General features: G+C 44.2%; 1 protein-coding gene across 1 annotated transcript in view; it reads right to left on the reverse strand.

The window, feature by feature from the left end:
- The window catches only part of MKRN2 (makorin ring finger protein 2), a 45,491-nt gene that overhangs the window by 7,248 nt on the left and 16,772 nt on the right, over nt 1-21,471 (reverse strand). The window contains exons 2-6 of the mRNA XM_036911408.2: nt 6,803-6,931; nt 5,567-5,748; nt 4,095-4,399; nt 2,752-2,966; nt 999-1,109 (exon numbers count right to left, since the gene is read on the reverse strand). Coding sequence (XP_036767303.1) covers nt 999-1,109; nt 2,752-2,966; nt 4,095-4,399; nt 5,567-5,748; nt 6,803-6,931 — 942 coding nt within the window. The remainder of the gene's footprint in view (nt 1-998; nt 1,110-2,751; nt 2,967-4,094; nt 4,400-5,566; nt 5,749-6,802; nt 6,932-21,471) is intronic.

The raw sequence follows: 21,471 nt of genomic DNA on the forward strand, positions 1-21,471 counted from the left end.
GAGCCCTTCTCGGCAGAGCCCCATCGGAGCGCTCCCACCAGCCCCACGCCAGCTGCCCCAGTCCTGGCCACCGCCATCTCTCGCCTGGGTCGCTGCGAGCGCCTAACCGGTCTCCTGTTTCCACTCCTGTCTCCTCTCAGTATATTTTCGATGGATCAGTCAGAGAAAACCTTTTGTATTATCAGTAAGATCACATCACCGTCTAATCCAAACCGTCCTACCGCCCAACTCATCCAGCAGAGACAGTGCATCCAGCCAACAGTTGACAGAGCCCTGCCCCTGGCCCTTGTCACCAGCACTGTCCTCTCCGCTCCCCAGGCCCAGCCAGTCCTTGCTGTACTTCAGATGAAGCCAATGTGTGGGTGGGCCTCAGTCTTGCAGTGACCACTCCCCTCCCTCTAGAATGTTCTCATTCACAAATGGGTCATTGCCTCCCCGCCCCTAGGTCTTTGCTCAAATGTCACCCCACTGAAGCCTTCTCTGGTTTCCCACACTAGACCTGCAACCCCCTCACCTCCTGTCCCCTAATTCCCAGGCACATGTAGCCTGATCACTACCTAATATATATTTCCCTATTTATCTATGTTTCTTATTACCTACCTTCCTTTACTAGAATGTGTACTGTGTGAGGGCTGGGATTTTTAAATGTTTAGTGCTATATCTCCAGCAATTAGAAAAGGCCTACCATACACATCTTCAGCCAGAATTTGTGAGGTGAATGAATGAATCACAGATGATAAATCAACCTTAGTACTATAAACAGGACTTTTGGGGGGAATCGCTCAGCTTAGAAACCAAGCAAGTCCACCTCACCACAGCCCCTCCAGCGGTCCCACAGCCCAGCAGGGAGCCTGAGAGGCAGACGAGATGCCTGGGGGGCCTCAGGCTCCCAAGACCACGTTCTCAAGAGGGAAAGGGGAGGCCCTGCAGACAACAGCAGAGACTTGAGACAAGAGCCAGGCAGGCAGCAGGATGAGGCTTGAACTCAAAGCACTTACCCGACTCCCTGTTTGAAAGCTTCAATCAGCTCGTTCTTTTTATTCTGATCTTCAACCCAGTACACACTTGGAATTACAAACTCTGATATCACACGGCATTCTGGACAAGACCTGAAACAAGCAGCAGGTTAGTGTGGGAGAGCTGGAGTCACCAGGCCTGTGTGCCCACCACTGACCCCCCGGCTCCACGTGCTTGGGCGCATGGCTGCTCCCAATGCTCCCCAGCCAGGAACTCCACAGATTACAACTGCAGTCACTAAGAACCCTATTTACTGCTTAAAACATGTCCTTAACAATAAAGACAACCCAGTTTTTAAAATGGATAAAGTGTTTTGAGTAGGCATTTCTCCAAAATGGACAAAAAGCACAGAAGATGATGCCCAATATTACTAGTTTTCAGGGAAATGCAAATCAAAACCACACTAAGATATGATTTCATACCTACAAGGATGGCTAAAATCAGAAAGACAGTAATAAACACTGATGAGGATGTGGAGAAACTAGAATCCGCATGTGTTGCTGGTGGGCATGTAAAATGGTTCGGGCACTTTGGAAAGTAGTCTGGCAGTTTCTCAAAATGCTAAACACAGTCAGTCACCTATGCCCCAGCATGCCCACACCCGGGCTCGTTCCGAGAGAAATGGAAACGAGTCCCCACCAGCCTGTGCGTGACTGCTCACGGCCGCGTTACTCAGGACAGCCACCAGGGGGAAGCAGCCCAAGTGCCCAACTGATGAACGGATAACACGTGGTGTACACACGCCATGGATGTTATCCAGCCATAAAAAGGAATGAGGCGCTACAACACGGGTGAACTGAGACTGTTATGCTCAGTGAAAAAAGTCAGAGACAAAGCCCACAAAGCGGAGGAGCGCGTTTACGTGAAATGTCCAGAATAGGCAGATCACAGGACAGAAGTAGGTCAGTGGCTGCCAGGGGCTGGAAAGAGGGAAGATTGGGCAGACTGCTAACATGATGAGAATGTTCTAGACTGAGATTGCAGTAATGGTTGCACAACGCTGAATATACTAAAACCACTGAACTGTACACTTTTCATGCCAATTAATGCTGTTATTTTACCACACAAATATGTGACCTGAGACAAGCTACTGGACCTCAGCATGCTTCAGTTTCCTTAAATATAAAATGCTGATGAGACAAGGTCTCTGAGAATTATGAGTTGATGCATGTGAAGGGTTTCTCACAGCACACAGCACACAATGACGTCTCATTGTGTTAGCTCCTTCCCCGTCCCACTGCAGAACTTGAGAATCCTGTGTTGCTATGTATCAATCCTCTCAGTAAAGCTGGGGAAGAATCCTGTGTTGGCCCCATGCAGCACATCTCGTGTATCAGACATTACGAGACACGTGTTACATGCATTGTCCACTTAATCCTCAAACAGCCCTATTTCACAGATGAACAATGAAGTTTGTAAAGGCCAGCAGGCTGTCGGCCTAGGGTTGACAGCTGGTAACAGCCAGTGCCAGAGTCAGCAGGCCAGTGATGAGCTCTGCTGAGCATCCCCCAAACATCTGAGAGCCTGGCAGAAACTTTTACCCCCATTTTAAAAGAAAAAGTACTTGGTGTGCCCAAGAAGGGTACATGATGTGCCCAAGTTTATGCAACCAGGGCCCAGGACCCCCAGCTATCTCTGATGGAAACACCTCTGGAGGATGGGGAGGCTTCAGGGCAGGGGGAGACCCCCACCTCTCCCCAGCTTCTGCAGTTCAGGACACCTTGCTGTACTTACTTAATGATTGGGTTCTCAAACTGCTTGGCACACCTCCACTGCCGGATGCAGGACAGGCAGTACGTGTGCGTGCAGTTGGAGAGAATCCCAAACCTCCTCTCGGAAGCAGACGCCTTCTCGAGGATCACTTCCATGCAGATACTGCACACTTTGTCCTGACTTGCCTGGAAGGCAAAGGCCTTTTCCATCTCATGTTCAAACGTTGCCATGCAGATCTGAGGTACAGAGGGGGAAGAGGGAAACCTTAGGTCTGGCCCACTGGAGAGCAGAGAGCCGGGCTGCGTGGCCACAACCCCCTCAGGAAGGAACAAGGACTGTAGCTGCCTCAGGCAAGCCCACTGGTGCCTGGATTCAGGACCCAAAGTGCCCTCAGACCATGGAACGGGCTTCAAATCATCCCTGGCTGGGCCCTTGCCTTCTTAGCAGACATGGTGACCTCCAATCCAGAGCGGAGACCATGGTGGTTCCAAAATGGCAGAGGGCAGCGGTGGGACAAGAGTTCACAAGGACGGGCACTACCTCCCCTACTCTGAAGCACACCAGCCCCAGAAACACTGGAAAATCCTTAACTTGACACATTAGGCTGGCGATCCATAGTCAGGGGTAAGCAGCACCCCCTTTCCTCAGGAGAGCAAGTTACGTGATGAATCCGTTCCCTCAGTGACAGGGCCGAATGGCCCTGTGTGCAGCACTGTGTAGCAGGCATTACAGTCAATGCCAAGAGCAGCTGCAGGGCCAGGGGACCCAGGCCCTGACATGCGGGTGAAGAGGGCAGCTCTGATTCCGGGCTTACCTGGACACCCCTGGGAAGACACAGGAAAGAGGCAGGCTCTGCCTCCACATACCACAGCCACTCCTCGGCCTGGCCTCTTGCACTGTGGCGGTGGGCTTCTCCCTGTCTCTCCTGCCCATCCTCATGCGCTGCACGAGCAGAGCCCAGTGAGAGACAGTGCCCCCACACCTGCTGGGGACCCGACGACCTGAAAGGACCCTTCCAACACTTGGCTCCTCAGATGCTACACTCTGGGGTCCTAGATTCTCCCTAACTCAGGTTGACTGGACCCCGGCCACGGAGGGAGGGTGTGTGAGCGTGAGACAGACACACCCCACCCACCCCACGCTCCTGAGTTAGACTTGTTCTCTGAACACTGCACTGCTTCATTTCTGATGCCTCTTCCTTTGTGCCAAATTATCAAAAACTAACAAAATGACAACACGAAAAGGACATGGAAACAGGATAAAAAATATGTCAAGTAAGCAAGGCTGGTCTTGCTGGCGAAGATCTGTCACTCAGGGCACTCTGCATTTCTTAAAACAATTTCTTACAAGGCTTTCAACTTTACCTTCTCATGAGCTTTCCTTTGCTCGGGGTCGAAGGGGTGCAGGACTTGTAGCCTACAGATGTCACACATCTCCCCGTGCAGGTAGACACACGCATCCCCAAATCGACACTCGCCGGCAGCCGCATAGGGGCACAGCTGCTGCTCGCTGCTGTAGGAGCCGCCGGCTTCCACGTCCTCGAGGCCGCTCCTGATGGCGTCAAGATAGGAGTGGGGCTTCATCTCCAGGTTGTTCTGGGGGTCACTGCTGCCTCCTGGACTCCTCACCACAGCTGGGAAGGTCTTTTCTTCAGCCATGCCAGAGAGATCTCGATACAAAGCACACAGCACCACAAATGAGAACTTGTAGTCAGTCAATATCTAACAAGCGACTGGCTTCAGGAATTTTACTCTTGGGAACATATAGGGGGGAAAAAAAAGGCCAAGAGGGAAAAATTAAAAGAACAGTAGAAAATGTTCATAGCGACATTACTTATTATAATCATGATAAAAAAAAACAAAAAATAGTAATTGGCAACATAGGGAAACAGCAAAGCAGATGGTGATGTATTTATACAGAAGAATACTAAAGTTGCTGCTTAAAAAATGTCACGTTTGGAAATGTAAACATATGGACCAGTTAACCCTAAGGAAAAAAAAACAAGTTAAAAAAAAAAATGTAAGAAACATACATAATCCAAAAAACACTGAGAAAGCAGTTAATAGAATACAGTACTCTCCTTTAGGCCAGTAAAGGTGCCTGTCACTAAAAGTGGACCAGACTGAAAACCCAGAGTGCAGCTGGCTCCCGAGCCACGGCCAGACCCCCCACAGTCCACGCGCCGCCCACCGGGAGCTGCTGGCCACCCATGGGCCACAGGGCTGCGTCGGCAACTCGTCTGCGTAGGATGGAGCCTGTCCACCTAAGGCCGCATGATTCCAGAAATCCCTTCACCTGCTGAGGCCCAACCAATCCAAATGCCTGCCATGATTTGTAGCTTCTTCCTCCCAAACCCTGTTCCAGGGCACAGACCACCCCCAAACCCCAGCAGGCTCTCTGCCACCAAAGAGGCAGCCTTAAAGTACTGAACACTGGCTCAGCGTAAGAACGAAGACTATGAACTGACCTAGTAGTCAAAGAGTGGAACAGGCTCTTACAAAAATAAGCAACTCTGAAATGAGAAGCTTGGGTGCTTCTCAGAAACACATCCTAAGCAGACGGCAGTCGCATGTCAGCCTTTATGTTGTGCCAGGCCCACCTGGGGGCTCAGCCCAGCTTTGGGTGGGTACAAGGCTAGACGCATGGTCCCTTCCACGATCCACGAATGCCGCGTGGCCAAATGAAGCCTGTTCACAGGACAGTTCTGGTGCCCCTAGGCCTGGGCAGCTCAGGAGGGCTGTGTCAGGGGTCTCTTGGCCAGAGGCGGCCAGAAGGGGCACCAAAGGTGAGCAAGACTGCGTCCCAAGGCAAGTCACGGGAGAATTCTGCCACTCACTTCGATCTCTAAGTACCAATGTTCTCTTCTCACGTTTCCCAGGCTCAAGTAAGTTAGTTTTCACAATGGACACAGTGAGGTCGGATGTAGGGTGAAGACTGTGGAAAGCCGGGGAGGGTACCGCCTGGGGCATGGCACCCACAGCAGCGCCGGCCGCGGCAGATGGCCTCGTGTGGTCATATCTAAACAAAACACACAGTGGGTGCATTATGGATACGCCACACACACGTGCCTCCCACATTGCCGACGTGGAGTATCCTTCCTTCTGCTCCACTTGTGGAAGTGGAAAATGAGCCAATCTTTTCCCATATCTGAACTGGTAACCGGCTTATCAGTTAGTAAGAACTGCTTGGCAATTCTTTTATGTGTCCTGGTGGGACTGGAGTGGGACAGACATACTGTCCTAGACAACAGAAAGATCCTGAAAATTCCAGACAGACGTTGAACTGAAACCTCCTCACCCCCAAACCAGTATGCTTTGGGGCATGAGTACCCAAAATGTTAATGATGGCCAATGTAACAGCTGCAGGCTGGCCGTTCCTGGGCTGTTTCTCTGGGGCACCCGCCAGCAGGGAGAGGGCAGAATGAGCCATTTTCCATCATCTCCCAGGCAGCACAGAGGAAGGGCTGAAGGGAGCTTTGCAGCCCAGGAAAGAACAGATCAGCTCTTCACTTAAAAAGCACAGGAACTGGTTTTTGGAATGCTTGCCTGTTTAGAAGTTAACAAGCTTGCCTACAGACACAAGGAAGAAAACGGGAGACTCTGTGCACGTAAATGTTCAAGCAGAGGTACTCAAAGCAAAAAACTGGAAGCCACTTAAGTAACCAACAGAGAAATAGTTAAATAAAATGATGGTATGGTAACATTATGCAACACTATAAAATTACAGTTAGGAATAAAGTTGCAACATAAGCAAAAACTTGGTATGTTGAGTGGGGAAAAAAAGTATGACATAAAATCTTATGTGTTCTGTGAATACAACTTTAAAACCAGAGACTCAAAAGACTAAGGCCTGAAAAGTTGAAATATTGAAATATTGACTGTCGATGTTGAGAAATCAGAAATATTTTTAAAGTGTTGAAATTGAGGTTTCAAAATTATTTGCCATGCTCTTTATAATGCCGTCACATTACTTCTCAGTCTGTCCCCCTCATTGAGACCCATGCTCCATGCGAGGCCTTGAACCGAACAGCACACAACCCCGGGACAGCTGGGGACAGACGTGGGGCTCTTGCCTGCAGCGAGTCCCGTAGGCGCAGCAGCCCTTCTGATAGTATTTGCAGATGACGGACGGCCTGCTGTTTGCCAGGTCATGTGAGAACAGGCACTGGTCTCCTTCCCGACACACACCGTGCATGAAATACCTGCAGGCACAGATAAGACACGAAACTGTAGAGGCACAATGAGTTACAAAATCGCCATATTCCTGAATCTAGCCTACACGTATTTATTCTACATATATTATCTATCGAGGCTCTTTGAGGCAGTAGAGAGCTATTTCCTTGATTCTAAGACACAGTGATTTTAGATGCACAAGTAATTCAGTGACTTGTGATTCTATATTCCTGTTTTAAGAGATACCCACTTAATTTGAGATCTGTTACATATATAAAATGTGAGTTTCATAACTGAGGAAATACGCTCTGAAAAACTGCTCTCTGTTCTTATGGAGCTTAGAGAGTATGACAGTAATGGAGCCAGAAAGACCGAGGTCCAAGATCCAGTCCTGCCACTTATGAGTAAGTCACAAAACCAGCTTCTCTGGGCCTCTCTATCTGTATCTATAAAGTGGAAATTATACAACCTACTTTACTGGGTTGTAGTGAGGATCAAATAAGATAGTGTAGCACCAAAGAAATATGTAAGAATGTTTCACTGTGATGTCCTATTCTGGCCCTAAAGGAGTAACTGGGAAGCACTCTAATCCTGTGCAGCTTAGAGTAGAGAAACCTGGCTGAATGCTCAGAGCAGAGAGACCCCAGAAGGACAAGCCTTGGTACTAAGAGTAAAGAGTCCTAGACCATTTTAGACCCACCCTAATAATGCTTAAAAACAAGCTTTAAAAGGATCAAGCTGATAGCAAATAACCAAACATACTTTAACACTCTTTAAATGAAGACAAACCCAAATGCTCAAGTACATGCACAATGTTTGGTATCCAATCCGAAATTATTAGACATTGCTCAAAAGCAGGCAAATGTGGCCCATAACTAGGAGAAAAATTAGGCAGATGATGGAATCAGTGAAGACTCTGAAAAGTTATTACAAATATGCTCAATACGCTGAAGGGGTTAATGGAAAACATGAATATAATACGGAAAGAAAGTATAAAAAAAGAACCCAAATGGAACTTAGAGAACTACAATATCTGAAACAAAAATTACCCTGGACCTGCTTAACAGTAGCTTAGACACTACCAAGAAACTCTCTGAACACCGAAGACATAGCAATAGAAACTATCCAAACTGAAGCACAGAGGGGAAGAAAGAGAACATATTTTTGCTGCTAGCTATGAAGTAAGGAACTTGCCCTCCAATGTGAAAAACTACAAAAAAGAACAGAATATGTGAAATAACTGCTTTCACGCATGGACAAAAGGCAACAGAAGAGTGATCTTCGAGAGGGGGAAACAAGGGAGGTGAGCCCATGTTCTGCCTGGCAGCATACTCTGGACCTTGGTACCGGGAGGGGAACCCAAAGCAGAGCAGGGCAGTCCTGGAGACTGGAGCTCAAGGAGGCTGAGGGAAGCTCTTTGAAGAGCCTGTAAATAGAGTTACAAATACACGACCAACTGACTTTTGGTTAAGGTGTCAAGGCAATTCAATATAGAAAAGAATAGTCTTTTTAACAAATGATTCTGGACCCAGTATGTCTATGTAAAAAAAACGAAACTCAGGTATTATGTGCCTGCTGTGTGACCCAATGTGAATGCGGTACACAGCACATCCTGTGATGTATACCAGCCAAAAACATTTAACTTGGATCCAACAGAAGGCCAGATCTAGCTCCCAGCTTAAAGGAAATACAAGGGATTGGGAACAAGCTGAAAGGAAAGACATCATGAGGAAGCAACTGGATAAAAAAGGCACTATGTGGGCCGGGGCCCTTCAGCAAGTGTCATGGGAAAAGGGGTGCAGTGGGGGGCTGTCAGCTGAGTTTGGAAACAGTTTGGTGGTTTCTTAAAAACTTGTAAATGAATGTTCATAGCAGCATTATTCGTAATAGCCAATAAATGGAAACTTTTACAATTCCATCACTGGTGAATGGATAAACAAAACAATATATTCATGAAACAGGATATTAAATGCAATCAAGGGGAATGAAGTACTGATACATACTACAGCATGGACAAACCTCAAACACACTACACTGAAGTAATGAGGGCAAAAAAGACCACATGTGGCATGATTCCATTTATATGTCATGCCCGAAAACAATGCAACTCTAAGGGACAAAAAGTGGGTGAGTGGTTGCCTAGGGCTGGAGCAGGGGTGCTGAGGCCAGACTGCAAACAGGCACGGTTATCACTGGGGTGACGGAAAGGTTCTAAAATTCAACTGTGATGATGGCTGCACAACTAAATTCACTAAAAATCTTTGAGTTGGACATTTAAAATGGGTGAATTTTATGGTGTGTAAATCATAGTTGAATAAAACTGTTGAAGAAAATATTAAAAGGAGGGAGCTGTACTAGGTTAGCAGACACTATATAAAGTACATAATAACCAGATGTAATATTTAGTCCTGGGCTATATTCTGGTTTGGACTAACCAGATGTAGAAGACATTTCTGAGAACAAATGGGGAAATTTGACAGAGGACTAGGTTTTGGATAAAATCAAAGTTTATTGATGTGGGAAGTTGAAGATTGTTAACTGAAAACAGCAGACTGATTATAAAACTACTTAAACAGTAAAATGGTGTGGCCACTATGGAAAACAGTACAGTGGGTCCTCAAAAACTAAAAAATAGAGTATGATCCAGCAATCCCACTTTTGGGTATATACACAAAAGAACCGAGAGCGTGTATCTACAAGCAACTCATAGCAGCATTATTCACAACAGACAGTAAGTGGAAACAACCCAGTGTCTATCAATGGACTAATGGATAGACAAAAAGTGGCACATACAGTCAACCTTTGAACAACACAGGTTTGACCTGCGTGAGTAATCAATCACATACACATATTTTTTTTCAACATATACACTGGAAAATTTGTTGGAGATGTGTGACATTTTGAAAAAACATTCTCCAGCTTACTGTAAGAATATAGTATATAATATATTAACATTCAAAATGTTTTAATCACAGTAATCAAGACAATTTGGTACTGGCACGAGAACAGACCCATAGACCAATGGAACAGACTAGAGAGCCCTGATATAAACCCAACCATATATGATCAATTAATACACAATAAAGGAGCCATGGACATACAATGGGGAAATGACAGCTTCTTCAACAGCTGGTGTTGGCAAAACTGGACAGCTACGTGTAAGAGAATGAAACTGGATTACTGTCTAACCCCATACACGAAAGTAAATTCAAAATGGATCAAAGACCTGAATGTAAGTCATGAAACAATAAAACTCTTAGAAGACAACATAGGCAAACATCTCCTGAATATAAGCATGAGCAATTTCTTCCTGAACGCATCTCCTCGAGGAAGGGGAAAAAGCAAAAATCAACTCATGAGACTACATCAAACTAAAAAGTTTCTATACAGCAAAGGACACCATCAACAGAACAAAAAGGCATCCTACAGTATGGGAGAATATATTTGTAAATGACATATCTGACAAGGGGTTAACATCCAAAATATATAAAGAACTCAAATGCCTTAACACCCAAAAAGCAAATAACCTGATTAACAAATGGGACGAGGATATGAACAGACACTTCTCCAAAGAATAAACTCAGATGGCCAACAGGCACATGAAAAGATGCTCCACATCCCTAATCATCAGAGAAATGCAAATTAAAACCACAAGGAGATATCACTCCACACCAGTTAGGAAGGCCAACATCCAAAAGACAAGGAACAACAAATGCTGGTGAGGATGTGGAGAAAGGGGAACCCTCCTACACTGCTGGTGGGAGTGTAAGCTAGTTCAACCATTGTGGAAAGCAATATGGAAGTTCCTCAAAAAACTAAAAATAGAAATACCATTTGACCCCAGAATCCCACTTCTTGGAATATACCCAAAGAATACAACTTCTCAGATTCAAAAAGACATATGCACCCCTATGTTCATTGCAGCACTTTTTACAATAGCCAAGATATGGAAGCAACCTAAGTGTCCATCAGTAGATGAATGGATAAACAAGAGGTGGTACATATACACAATGGAATACTATTTAGCCATAAGAAACACATCCTACAATTTGTAACAACATGGATGGAGCTGGAGGACATTATGCTCAGTGAAATAAGTTAGGTGGAGAAAGACAAATGCCAAACGATTTCCCTCATTTGTGGAGTATAACAATGAAGCAAAACTGAAGGAACAAAATAGCAGCAGACTCAGAGACTCCAAGAATGAACTAGTGGTTACCAAAGGGGAGGGGTGTGGGAGGGTGGGTTGCAAGGGAGGGAGAAGGGGATTGAGGGGTATTACTTTTAGCCCACATGTTGTAGGGGATCACGGGGAGAACAGTGTAGCATAGAGAAGGCACATAGTGGATTTGTGGCATCTTACTGCACTGATGGACAGTGACTGCATTGGGGTATGGGTGGGGACTTGATAATATGGGTAAATGTAGTAACCACATTGTTTTTTCATGTGAAACCTTCATAAGAGTGTATATCAATCATACCTTAATAAAAAAATAAAGGCCATATACAACAAATGCACAGCCAACATCATACTTAATAGCAAAAGCTGAAAGCTGTTCATCTAAGATTGGGAACAAGACAAGGATGCCCACTCTCTTCACTTTTTTTTTTTTCTACTTTTATTCAACATAGTACTGGAGGTCCTACCATGGCAATCAGACAACACAAAGAAATAAAAGGCATCCAAATTGGTAAGGAAGAAGTTAAATTGTCACTGTTTGCAGATGACATGATATGGTACATAAAAAACCCTAAAGAATCCACCCAAAAACTATTAGAATAACTGAATTCAGGAAAGTTGCAGGATACAAAATTAATACAAATCAGTTGTATTCCTATATAACTAATGATGAAGTAGCAGAATGAGAAATCAGGAAAACAATTCCATTTACAATTGCATCAAAAAGAATAAAATACCCAGGAATAAACCTAGCCAAGGAAGTGAAAGACCTATACTCTGAAAACTACAAGACACTCGTGAGAGAAATTAAAGAAGATACCAATAAATGGAAACATCCCATGCTCATGGATAGGAAGAATTAATATTGTCAAAATGGCCATCCTGCCTAAAGCAATCTACAGATTCAATGCAATTCCTATCAAAATACCAACAGCATTCTTCAACGAACTAGAGAAAATAGTCCTAAAATTCATATGGAACCACAAAAAGGGTGGAGCCAACATGGCGGCGTGAGTAGGACAGTGGGAATCTCCTCCCAAAAACATATATACTTTTGAAAATACAACAAACACAACTAGCCCTAAAAGAGACCAGAAGACGCAGGACAGTGGCCAGACTGCAGCTACACCAGCGAGAACCCAGCGACTGGTGAAAGGGGTAAGATACAAGCCCCGGCCCGGCGGGACCCGAGCGCCCCTCCCCCCAGCTCCCGGCGGGAGAACAATAGGCAGAGCGGGAGGGAGACGGAGCACAGGGCTGCTGAACACCCAGCCCCAGCCATCCGGGCCAGAGCGCAGACACAGTGCGTGGGCGGAGGGCAGTAAGACCTCTGAGCGGGTGCCGAAGCTGATGCCCCTGTGACAAAGAAAAGCGGGGGCTTTTTGAAAGTCTTAAAGGGACAGGGACTTAACAGCTTGACGGAAACAACCCAGGTCACAGTACAGCAGCTGGAAATTACAGGGAAAACCGGGTGCACTAACCCCCTGGGCAACAGCTCTGAGACCCCTCACGGAGGCAAACAGTCAAGCAGCACCCCCATCCATTACCCCACCAGGCGCTGCGAAAGCAGAGAAGCAGCCTGAGACAAATTCCGCCCACAGAAAGGGAAATTTCTCCCTTCCGGCCAGGCAAGACACAAAGACCCACTCTACACGCAATTACCCAACACAAGCCACTAGGGGTCGCAGTTGTCCCAGTAAAGAAAGGCCAGTAGCAAGTGAAAATTTTGGCCCTCCCAGCCGACAGTCAATAGCACCTGTCAACATGAAAAGGCAAAAAAATATGATCCAGACAAGACTAACCCAGACAGCTTCGGCATCTGCTACATCTTCCCCTGAGAAGGAATCTGGGGAGATAGATTTAGCCAGTCTTCCTGAAAAAGAATTCAAAACAAAAGTCATAACCATGCTGATGGACTTGCAGAGAAATATGCAAGAACTAAGGACGGAGAATTCAGAAATAAAACAAGCTCTGGAAGGACTTCGAAACAGAATGGATGAGATGCAAGAGACCATTAATGGACTAGAAAACAGAGAACAGGAACGCAGAGAAGCTGATGCAGAGAGAGATAAAAGGATCTCCAGGAATGAAAGAATTTTAAGAGAGCTGAGTGACCAATCAAAAAGGAACAATATAAGAATTATAGGTATTCCAGAAGAAGTAGAGAGAGAAAAGGGGATAGACAATGTCTTTGAAGAAATAATTGCTGAAAATTTCCCCAAACTAGGGGAAGAAATGGCCTCTCAGACCACAGAGGTACACAGAACTCCCATGACAAGGGATCCAAGGAGGGCAACACCAAGACACATAATAATTAAAATGGCAAAGATCAAAGACAAGGACAAAGTATTACAGGCAGCCAGAGAGAAAAAAAAGGTTACCTACAAAGGAAAACCCATCAGGCTATCATCAGACTTCTCAACAGAAACCCTACAGGCCAGAAGAGAATGGCATGATATACTTAATGCAATGAAACAGAAGGGCCTCGAACCAAGACTACTGTATCCAGCACGAATATCATTTAAATATGAAGGAGGGATTAAACAATTCCCAGACAAGCAAAAGTTGAGGGAATTTCCCTCCCACAAACCACCTCTACAGGGCATCCTACAGGGACTGCTCTAGATGGGAGCACTCCTAAAAAGAGCACACAACAAAACACCCAACATATGAAGAAGGGAGGAGGAGGAATAAGAAGGGAGAGAAATAAAGAATCATCAGACTGTGTTTATAATAGCTCAACAAGCGAGTTAAGTTAGACAGTAAGATAGTAAAGAAGCTAACCCTAAACCTTTGGTAACCACAAACTTAAAGCCTGCAATGGCAATAAATTCATACCTTTCAGTAATCACCCTAAAAGTAAATGGACTGAATGCACCAATCAAAAGACACAGAGTAATAGAATGGATAAAAAAGCAAGATCCATCCATATGCTGCTTACAAGAGACTCACCTCAAACCCAAAGACACGCACAGACTTAAAGTCAAGGGATGGAAAAAGATATTTCAAGCAAACAACAGAGAGAAGAAAGCAGGTGTTGCAATTCTGGTATCAGACAAAACAGACTTCAAAATAAAGAAAGTAACAAAAGACAAAGAAGGACATTACATAATGATAAAGGGCTCAGTCCATCAAGAGGATATAACCATTATAAATATATATGCACCCAACACAGGAGCACCAGCATACCTGAAACAAATATTAATAGAACTAAAGGAGGAAATAGAATGCAATGCATTCATTCTAGGAGACTTCAACACACCACTCACCCCAAAGGACAGATCCACCGGGCAGAAAATAAGTAAGGACACGGAAGCACTGAACAACACAGTAGAGCAGATGGACCTAATAGATATCTACAGAACTCTACATCCAAAAGCAACAGGATACACATTCTTCTCAAGTGCACATGGAACATTCTCCAGAATAGACCACATACGAGGCCACAAAAAGAGCCTCGGAAAATTCCAAAAGATTGAAATCCTACCAACCAACTTTTCAGACCACAAAGGCATAAAACTAGAAATAAACTGTACAAAGAAAGCAAAAAGACTCACAAACACATGGAGGCTTAACAACATGCTCTTAAATAATCAATGGATCAATGACCAAATCAAAATGGAGATCCAGCAATATATGGAAACAAATGACAACAACAACACTAAGCCCCAACTTCTGTGGGACACAGCAAAAGCAGTCTTAAGAGGAAAGTATATAGCAATCCAAGCATATTTAAAAAAGGAAGAGCAATCCCAAATGAATGGTCTAATGTCACAATTATCGAAATTGGAAAAAGAAGAACAGATGAGGCCTAAGGTCAGCAGAAGGAGGGACATAATAAAGATCAGAAAAGAGATAAATAAAATTGAGAAGAATAAAACAATAGCAAAAATCAATGAAACCAAGAGCTGGTTCTTTGAGAAAATAAACAAAATAGATAAGCCTCTAGCCAGACTTATTAAGAGGAAAAGAGAGTCAACACAAATCAACAGTATCAGAAACGAGAAAGGAAAAATCACGACGGACCCCGCAGAAATACAAAGAATTATTAGAGACTACTATGAAAACCTATATGCTAACAAGTTGGGAAACCTAGGAGAAATGGACAACTTCCTAGAAAAATACAACCTTCCAAGACTGACCCAGAAAGAAACAGAAAATCTAAACAGACCAATTACCAGCAACGAAATTGAAGCGGTAATCAAAAAACTACCAAAGAACAAAACCCCCGGGCCAGATGGATTTACCTCGGAATTTTATCACACATACAGGGAAGACATAATACCCATTCTCCTTAAAGTTTTCCAAGAAATAGAAGAGGAGGGGATACTCCCAAACTCATTCTATGAAGCTAACATCACCCTAATACCAAAACCAGGCAAAGACCCCACCAAAAAAGAAAACTACAGACCAATATCCCTGATGAACGTAGACGCAAAAATACTCAACAAAATTTTAGCAAACCGAATTCAAAAATACATATGGAACCACAAAAGACCTCGAAGCCAAAGCAATCCTGAGAAGGAAGAATAAAGCAGGGGGAATTACACTCCCCAACTTCAAGCTCTACTACAAAGCCACAGTAATCAAGACAATTTGGTACTGGCACAAGAACAGACGCATAGACCAATGGATCAGACTAGAGAGCCCTGATATAAACCCAACTATACATGGTCAATTAATATATGATAAAGGAGCCATGGACATACAATGGGGAAATGACAGCCTCTTCAACAGCTGGTGTTGGCAAAACTGGACAGCTACATGCAAGAGAATGAAACTGGATTATTGTTTAACCCCATATACAAAAGTAAACTCGAAATGGATTAAAGACTTGAATGTAAGTCATGAAACCATAAAACTCTTATAAGACAACATAGGCAAACATCTCCTGAATATAAGCATGAGCAACTTCTTCCTTAACCCATCTCCTCAAGAAAGGGAAACAAAAGCAAAAATGAACTCATGTGACTACATCAAACTAAAAAGTTTTTTTACAGCAAAGGACATCATCAACAAAACAAAAAGACATCCTACACTATGAGAGAATATATTTGTAAATGACATATCCAACAAGGGGTTAACATCCAAAATACATAAAGCACTTACACACCTCAACACCCAAAAAAGTCAAATAACCCGATTAACAAATGGGCAGAGGATATAAAGAGACAGTTCTCCAAAGAAGAAATTCAGATGGCCAACAGACACATGAAAAGATGCTCATCATCACTAATCATCAGGGAAATGCAAATTAAAACCACAATGAGATATCACCTCACACCAGCAAGGATGGCCAGTATTGAAAATACTAAGAAAGGGGAACCCCTCCTACACTAGTTCAACCATAGTGGAAAGCAATATGGAGGTTCCTCAAAAAACTAAAAATAGAAATACCATTTGACCCCAGAATCCCACTTCTTGGAATATACCCAAAGAATACAACTTCTCAGATTCAAAAAGACATATGCACCCCTATGTTCATTGCAGCACTTTTTACAATAGCCAAGATATGGAAGCAACCTAAGTGTCCATCAGTAGATGAATGGATAAACAAGAGGTGGTACATATACACAATGGAATACTATTTAGCCATAAGAAACACATCCTACAATTTGTAACAACATGGATGGAGCTGGAGGACATTATGCTCAGTGAAATAAGTTAGGTGGAGAAAGACAAATGCCAAACGATTTCCCTCATTTGTGGAGTATAACAATGAAGCAAAACTGAAGGAACAAAATAGCAGCAGACTCAGAGACTCCAAGAATGAACTGGCGGTTACCAAAGGGGAGGGGTGTGGGAGGGCGGGTGGGAAGGGAGGGAGAAGGGGACTGAGGGGTATTATGTTTAGTACACATGGTGTGGGGGATCACAGGGAGAACAGTGTATCACAGAGAAGGGACATAGTGGATCTCTGGCAACTTGCTGCACTGATGGACAGTGACTGCATTGGGGTATGGGTGGGGACTTGATAATATGGGTAAATGTAGTAACCACATTGTTTTTCATGTGAAATCTTCGTAAGAGTGTATATCAATCATACTTTAATAAAAATTAAAAAAAAAAAAAAAAGAACTTACACAACTCAAAACCAAAAAGCCAAATAACCTAATTTAAAAAATAGGCAGAGGACCTGAACAGACATTTTTCCAAAGAAGAAATACAGATGGCCAACAGGCACATGAAAAGATGCTCCTCGTCGTTAATCATCAGGGAAATGCAAATCAAAACCACCATGAGGTATCACCTCACACCAGTCAGAATGGTCACTATCCAAAGTCAAGAAATAACAAGTGTTGGGCAAGGATGCAGAGAAATAGGAACCTACACTGTTGGAAGGACTGCAAACTGGTGCAGCCACAGTGGAGAGCAGTATGGAGGTTTCTCGAAAAACTAAAAATAGAAATACCATATGACCCAGTAACTCTACTTCTAGGAATTTACCCAAACAAAATCTCTGATTCGAAAATATACATGTACCCCTAAGTTTATTGCCACATTATTTACAATAGCCAATATACGTAAGCAACCAAAATGTCCATCAATAGATGAATGGATAAAGAAGAGGTGGCACACATACACAACAGAATATTATTCAGCCATGAAAAAGAAATCCTGCCGTTTGTGATGACATGCATGGTCATGCTAAGTGAAGTAAGCCAGGCAGAGGAAGACAATACCATATGATTTCACTTATATATGAAAGCTATAAACAAAACAAAATGAACAAAACAGTGGTAGACTTATAGATCCTAAGAAGTGACTGGTGGTTACCATGGGTGAGGGGGATAAAGAGTCACAAAATCTCAGTCATAATTTAAGTCCGTCACGGGGATGGACATAAGGCATGGAGAATATAGTCAGTGATTCTGTAACATTCTCCTATGTTGACAGTAATGCAGTAGTTGGGGTAAGGATTTAATGGTATGTGTAACTGCTGAATGACTGTGTTGTATACTTGAAACCAATATGTTTTGTATCAACTGTACTTCAATTTAAAAAATTAAAGTGAAAAAAAAAAAGTAAATACACATACATGCATGCATTAAAAACATCTGGAAGGATATATAGCAGCATGTTAACAGTGACGAATAATCCTTGGAGGTAAGGTATATAGTGTTTTAATTTTCTTATTTTTGCTGATTTGTACTTTCCAACGTTTCTACCATGAACATAAATTGCTTTTGTAATAATAAAATGGTTGTCTTGGTTTAAAAAAAGTATACAGACTATCCCATACTGTTGAGGGAATGGTTTAAAAAAATTAAGTGCTCAGCGCAGTACCTATCTCACAGTAGGTACCTCTGAAGTTCAGCTCTTACTGAAGTCTAGTGAAGAACACTGACACCAATTAGACCCACAGCTGTGAGAGTGGCCCATGCCTTATCATAGGGCACATAGAGGCGTCTGTGCCAGAGAGAGGACAGCAGGACAAAAGGTGGGGCCGGGAGCACTGCGAGGGGCCCACAGGCCTGCAGAGGGACAGGACTAGAGGGTCAGTACCCACTGTGCTCCAGGACAGCCTGCTGTCCACTGGAATATGGGTGAATGCATCTCAAAACAAAAAGGCCCACTGTCCAGTCATTCTCAGAGATTTACAGCAAAAAGTAGCAGAGGAAAGGTTCCAAGAATCCAGTCAGAAAGAAAACTGTCTACTCTGGAAACACACCCTTTCCCAGGCCCTTTTCACAAAAAGCCACTTGGGCTGCAGGGTGGCAGACAGACTGGAGAGGGCTGAAATTGCAGGTGGGTGGCCCGTTACAAGACTGATTTGCAAAGGAGCTCTATCTGTGAACCCATGTTTTAACTTTTTTAAAAAACATATTATGGAACATTTTAAACATACACAAAAACAAACAGAATGGGAGAATGAAGTCTTAAAAGGTACCAGCTTTTACATTACCAACTCATGAGCAATCTGGCTTTACCCACGTCCTCCCTCCCTCTCCTCTACGTTTTTGACAATTTATCTTTTTAAGAGGGATAATTAACACAGCCCTTGAATGAAGACTTTTGGCAAGGAGGCCCTCCCTCTGAATGAGTATACTATGAGAAATACATGAAATGAGAAAAACCACAAAAGACCTGATGAGCAATACTCTTGACACTCTGTCCAGCACTTTCCCCTCATCTCATGTACTCCTCACAGTACCATGAGGAGTCTTCTAGCTGTGCCCGGGATGCGAACAGAAAAGCTGAAGCGCAGAGAGGTGCGCTAACACAGATAGTGGAACTGCTCTGTACAGGACCCCAGCTCTGGTCTTCCAGGGTAGCCCTGACCTTTTCTCACCCATCACTCTGACTCCCTCTAAATGCTGTGCCCATCTTTGGCTGCACTGACTTGTTATGACCTGCCTTCCTTCGTGATGCTGCACTGAGTCCTGGCCGCCCCAGGAAGCCTTCTCCCCTCCAGCCCACAGTACTATTTCCCTCCTCTGACCTGCAGACTCACTGGTGGCAGCTGCCCAGTATGATGCTTCCGCTGTGGGGCCCCTGACGCAGGAGAGCTGGTGCTCTTGAGCACACAGTGGGGACCAATTGGTCTCTGGTGATGACTGCCTGGGAAGAGCTTCAGGCAGGCAGAGCTGGGGCATCGTTAAATACAACTTAACACAGAGAGCCCAAGCCTAGCCAATTACACGGCTCTGCCTGGAATGGGAGAAAGGCTGGACAATAGGAGGAAGGGAATGTCTGTAAGGCAGGCCACGGCACACCCAGGAGGTCCAGACTGCCCCTTCCAGGGACCCCAAGTGAGTCAGGCTGCACACCAGCCCCTGCAGTGGGCCTGCGAGGCTGCCTCAGCTGGAGGCCACAAGATCTGCAGTCCTTCCATCCCTCCATGCTCTTGGAGCATACTTCTCACCTTCTTTACCTGCTCATCTCCCCAAAAGCAGAGGAAGTATTGACCAGGCCCACTGGGTGGTTTCTTTTTTCCCAGGAAAATGAGAGTTTTATGTCATTCTCTCCCAAGTTTGGCTAGCATGAACCTCCTCTGAGTTCAGAATCACATTTCTGAGCTTACAAAGATGAGAAGGGACCCCTGAGATGCTATCCTTCAGCTCTTTTCTAGATCAGCTCAGGCTTTTCCCAGGCCACACACCCTGCGGGTCTTCCACTAGATCAGAGGCTACAGTAATTTAATACAGGGCTACCACAGTTTACCTAAAAAGAAAATCAAAAGGGCACAGAACTTGACCAACAAGGGCACTTTTCATCAGAAACTTAGGAAGAACTTGGAAAAAAAAAAAAAAGGCCTACATCATAGTGATCCCGTCATTCACAATCCTGACTTTTAAAATGTGCAGAGAAGAGTTAACACAGCAGGTCTAAGCCTCCTATCCTTAGAAAGACCTGCTTACGTCCCTGACTACCATCTGAGTTTCAGCTCGTAAACAGTTCCCTACACTGATACAAAATTTCCCTAACTGATAGGAGTGCCTCACTGTGCCTCAACTGTACAATGCAGCTGATACTGAACATCTGCTTTCCTTCTGGAGTCTGCAATTTTGGTAGAGCTAGACAGGGTGATCTGAATCTCTAATGGGCTAACTTGGGCACATGTTCCTGTGTTCCTGTTGCTGGGGGTAGAGTACGTTGTATGATCCTCTATGGGAGGGAGTGAAGGTAGGAAGCCTGCATGCAGGTTCCTCCAAAGGCTGCCTGTGTCTTTTTACCTTAGGATCCAGCTGTGACTCCTCACTACATCACCCTCAGAAACCTTAGCCTTGAGTACATCTACATGCCGAGTTCCGTGGGTCTTCCTAGCCAATCTCCGGATGTAGGGGTGGTCTGAGGGATCCTGGACATAAAAGTTATGTTACCTAAACAGTTTGGTAATTTTTTTGGAGAAATGCTACTCAGGACTACATTATTTCAATCAGCCTAAAATATGGTCGTCTTTGATCTTTGAAGGCATACCAATTTCAAAATTCAGTACCATGAGCCAAGTCTGAATGACCAAGTATCAGGATTAATAAATTCATAAATACCGGCAAAGAACAGGCTCAAACTGGCTATTATAAACAGTTCCACAAAACTGAGATCTAACAAATACTTAATAGTTGTTTTTTTTTTTTTCAGAAACCACACAAGAAGATTTCCCGAAAAAAACCAGGGTTAGAGACTACCAGAGGCCCTCTACCAGATACTATTTGTCAACCAGGCACGCAAGAGGGTTGATTTTTAGTAGTAGTCCTACAAGGATAAGGATGCCTTTTATAATTCTACCACCACCTCCCCTAAGTCCTACTCAGAAGCCTTGCCTTGCAAACTGCACTCATCATCTTTCCCATAAAAAAGCAAATGTTTAACTACCATTCCAGTTAGTTTTGCCATGTACAAGCTGGTGACTTCACACAAGCAATTTCCCTTCTATGAGGAGCTGGA

The sequence above is a fragment of the Manis pentadactyla genome, chromosome 1, assembly GCF_030020395.1.
Source record: "Manis pentadactyla isolate mManPen7 chromosome 1, mManPen7.hap1, whole genome shotgun sequence".
Lineage (NCBI taxonomy): Eukaryota > Metazoa > Chordata > Mammalia > Pholidota > Manidae > Manis > Manis pentadactyla.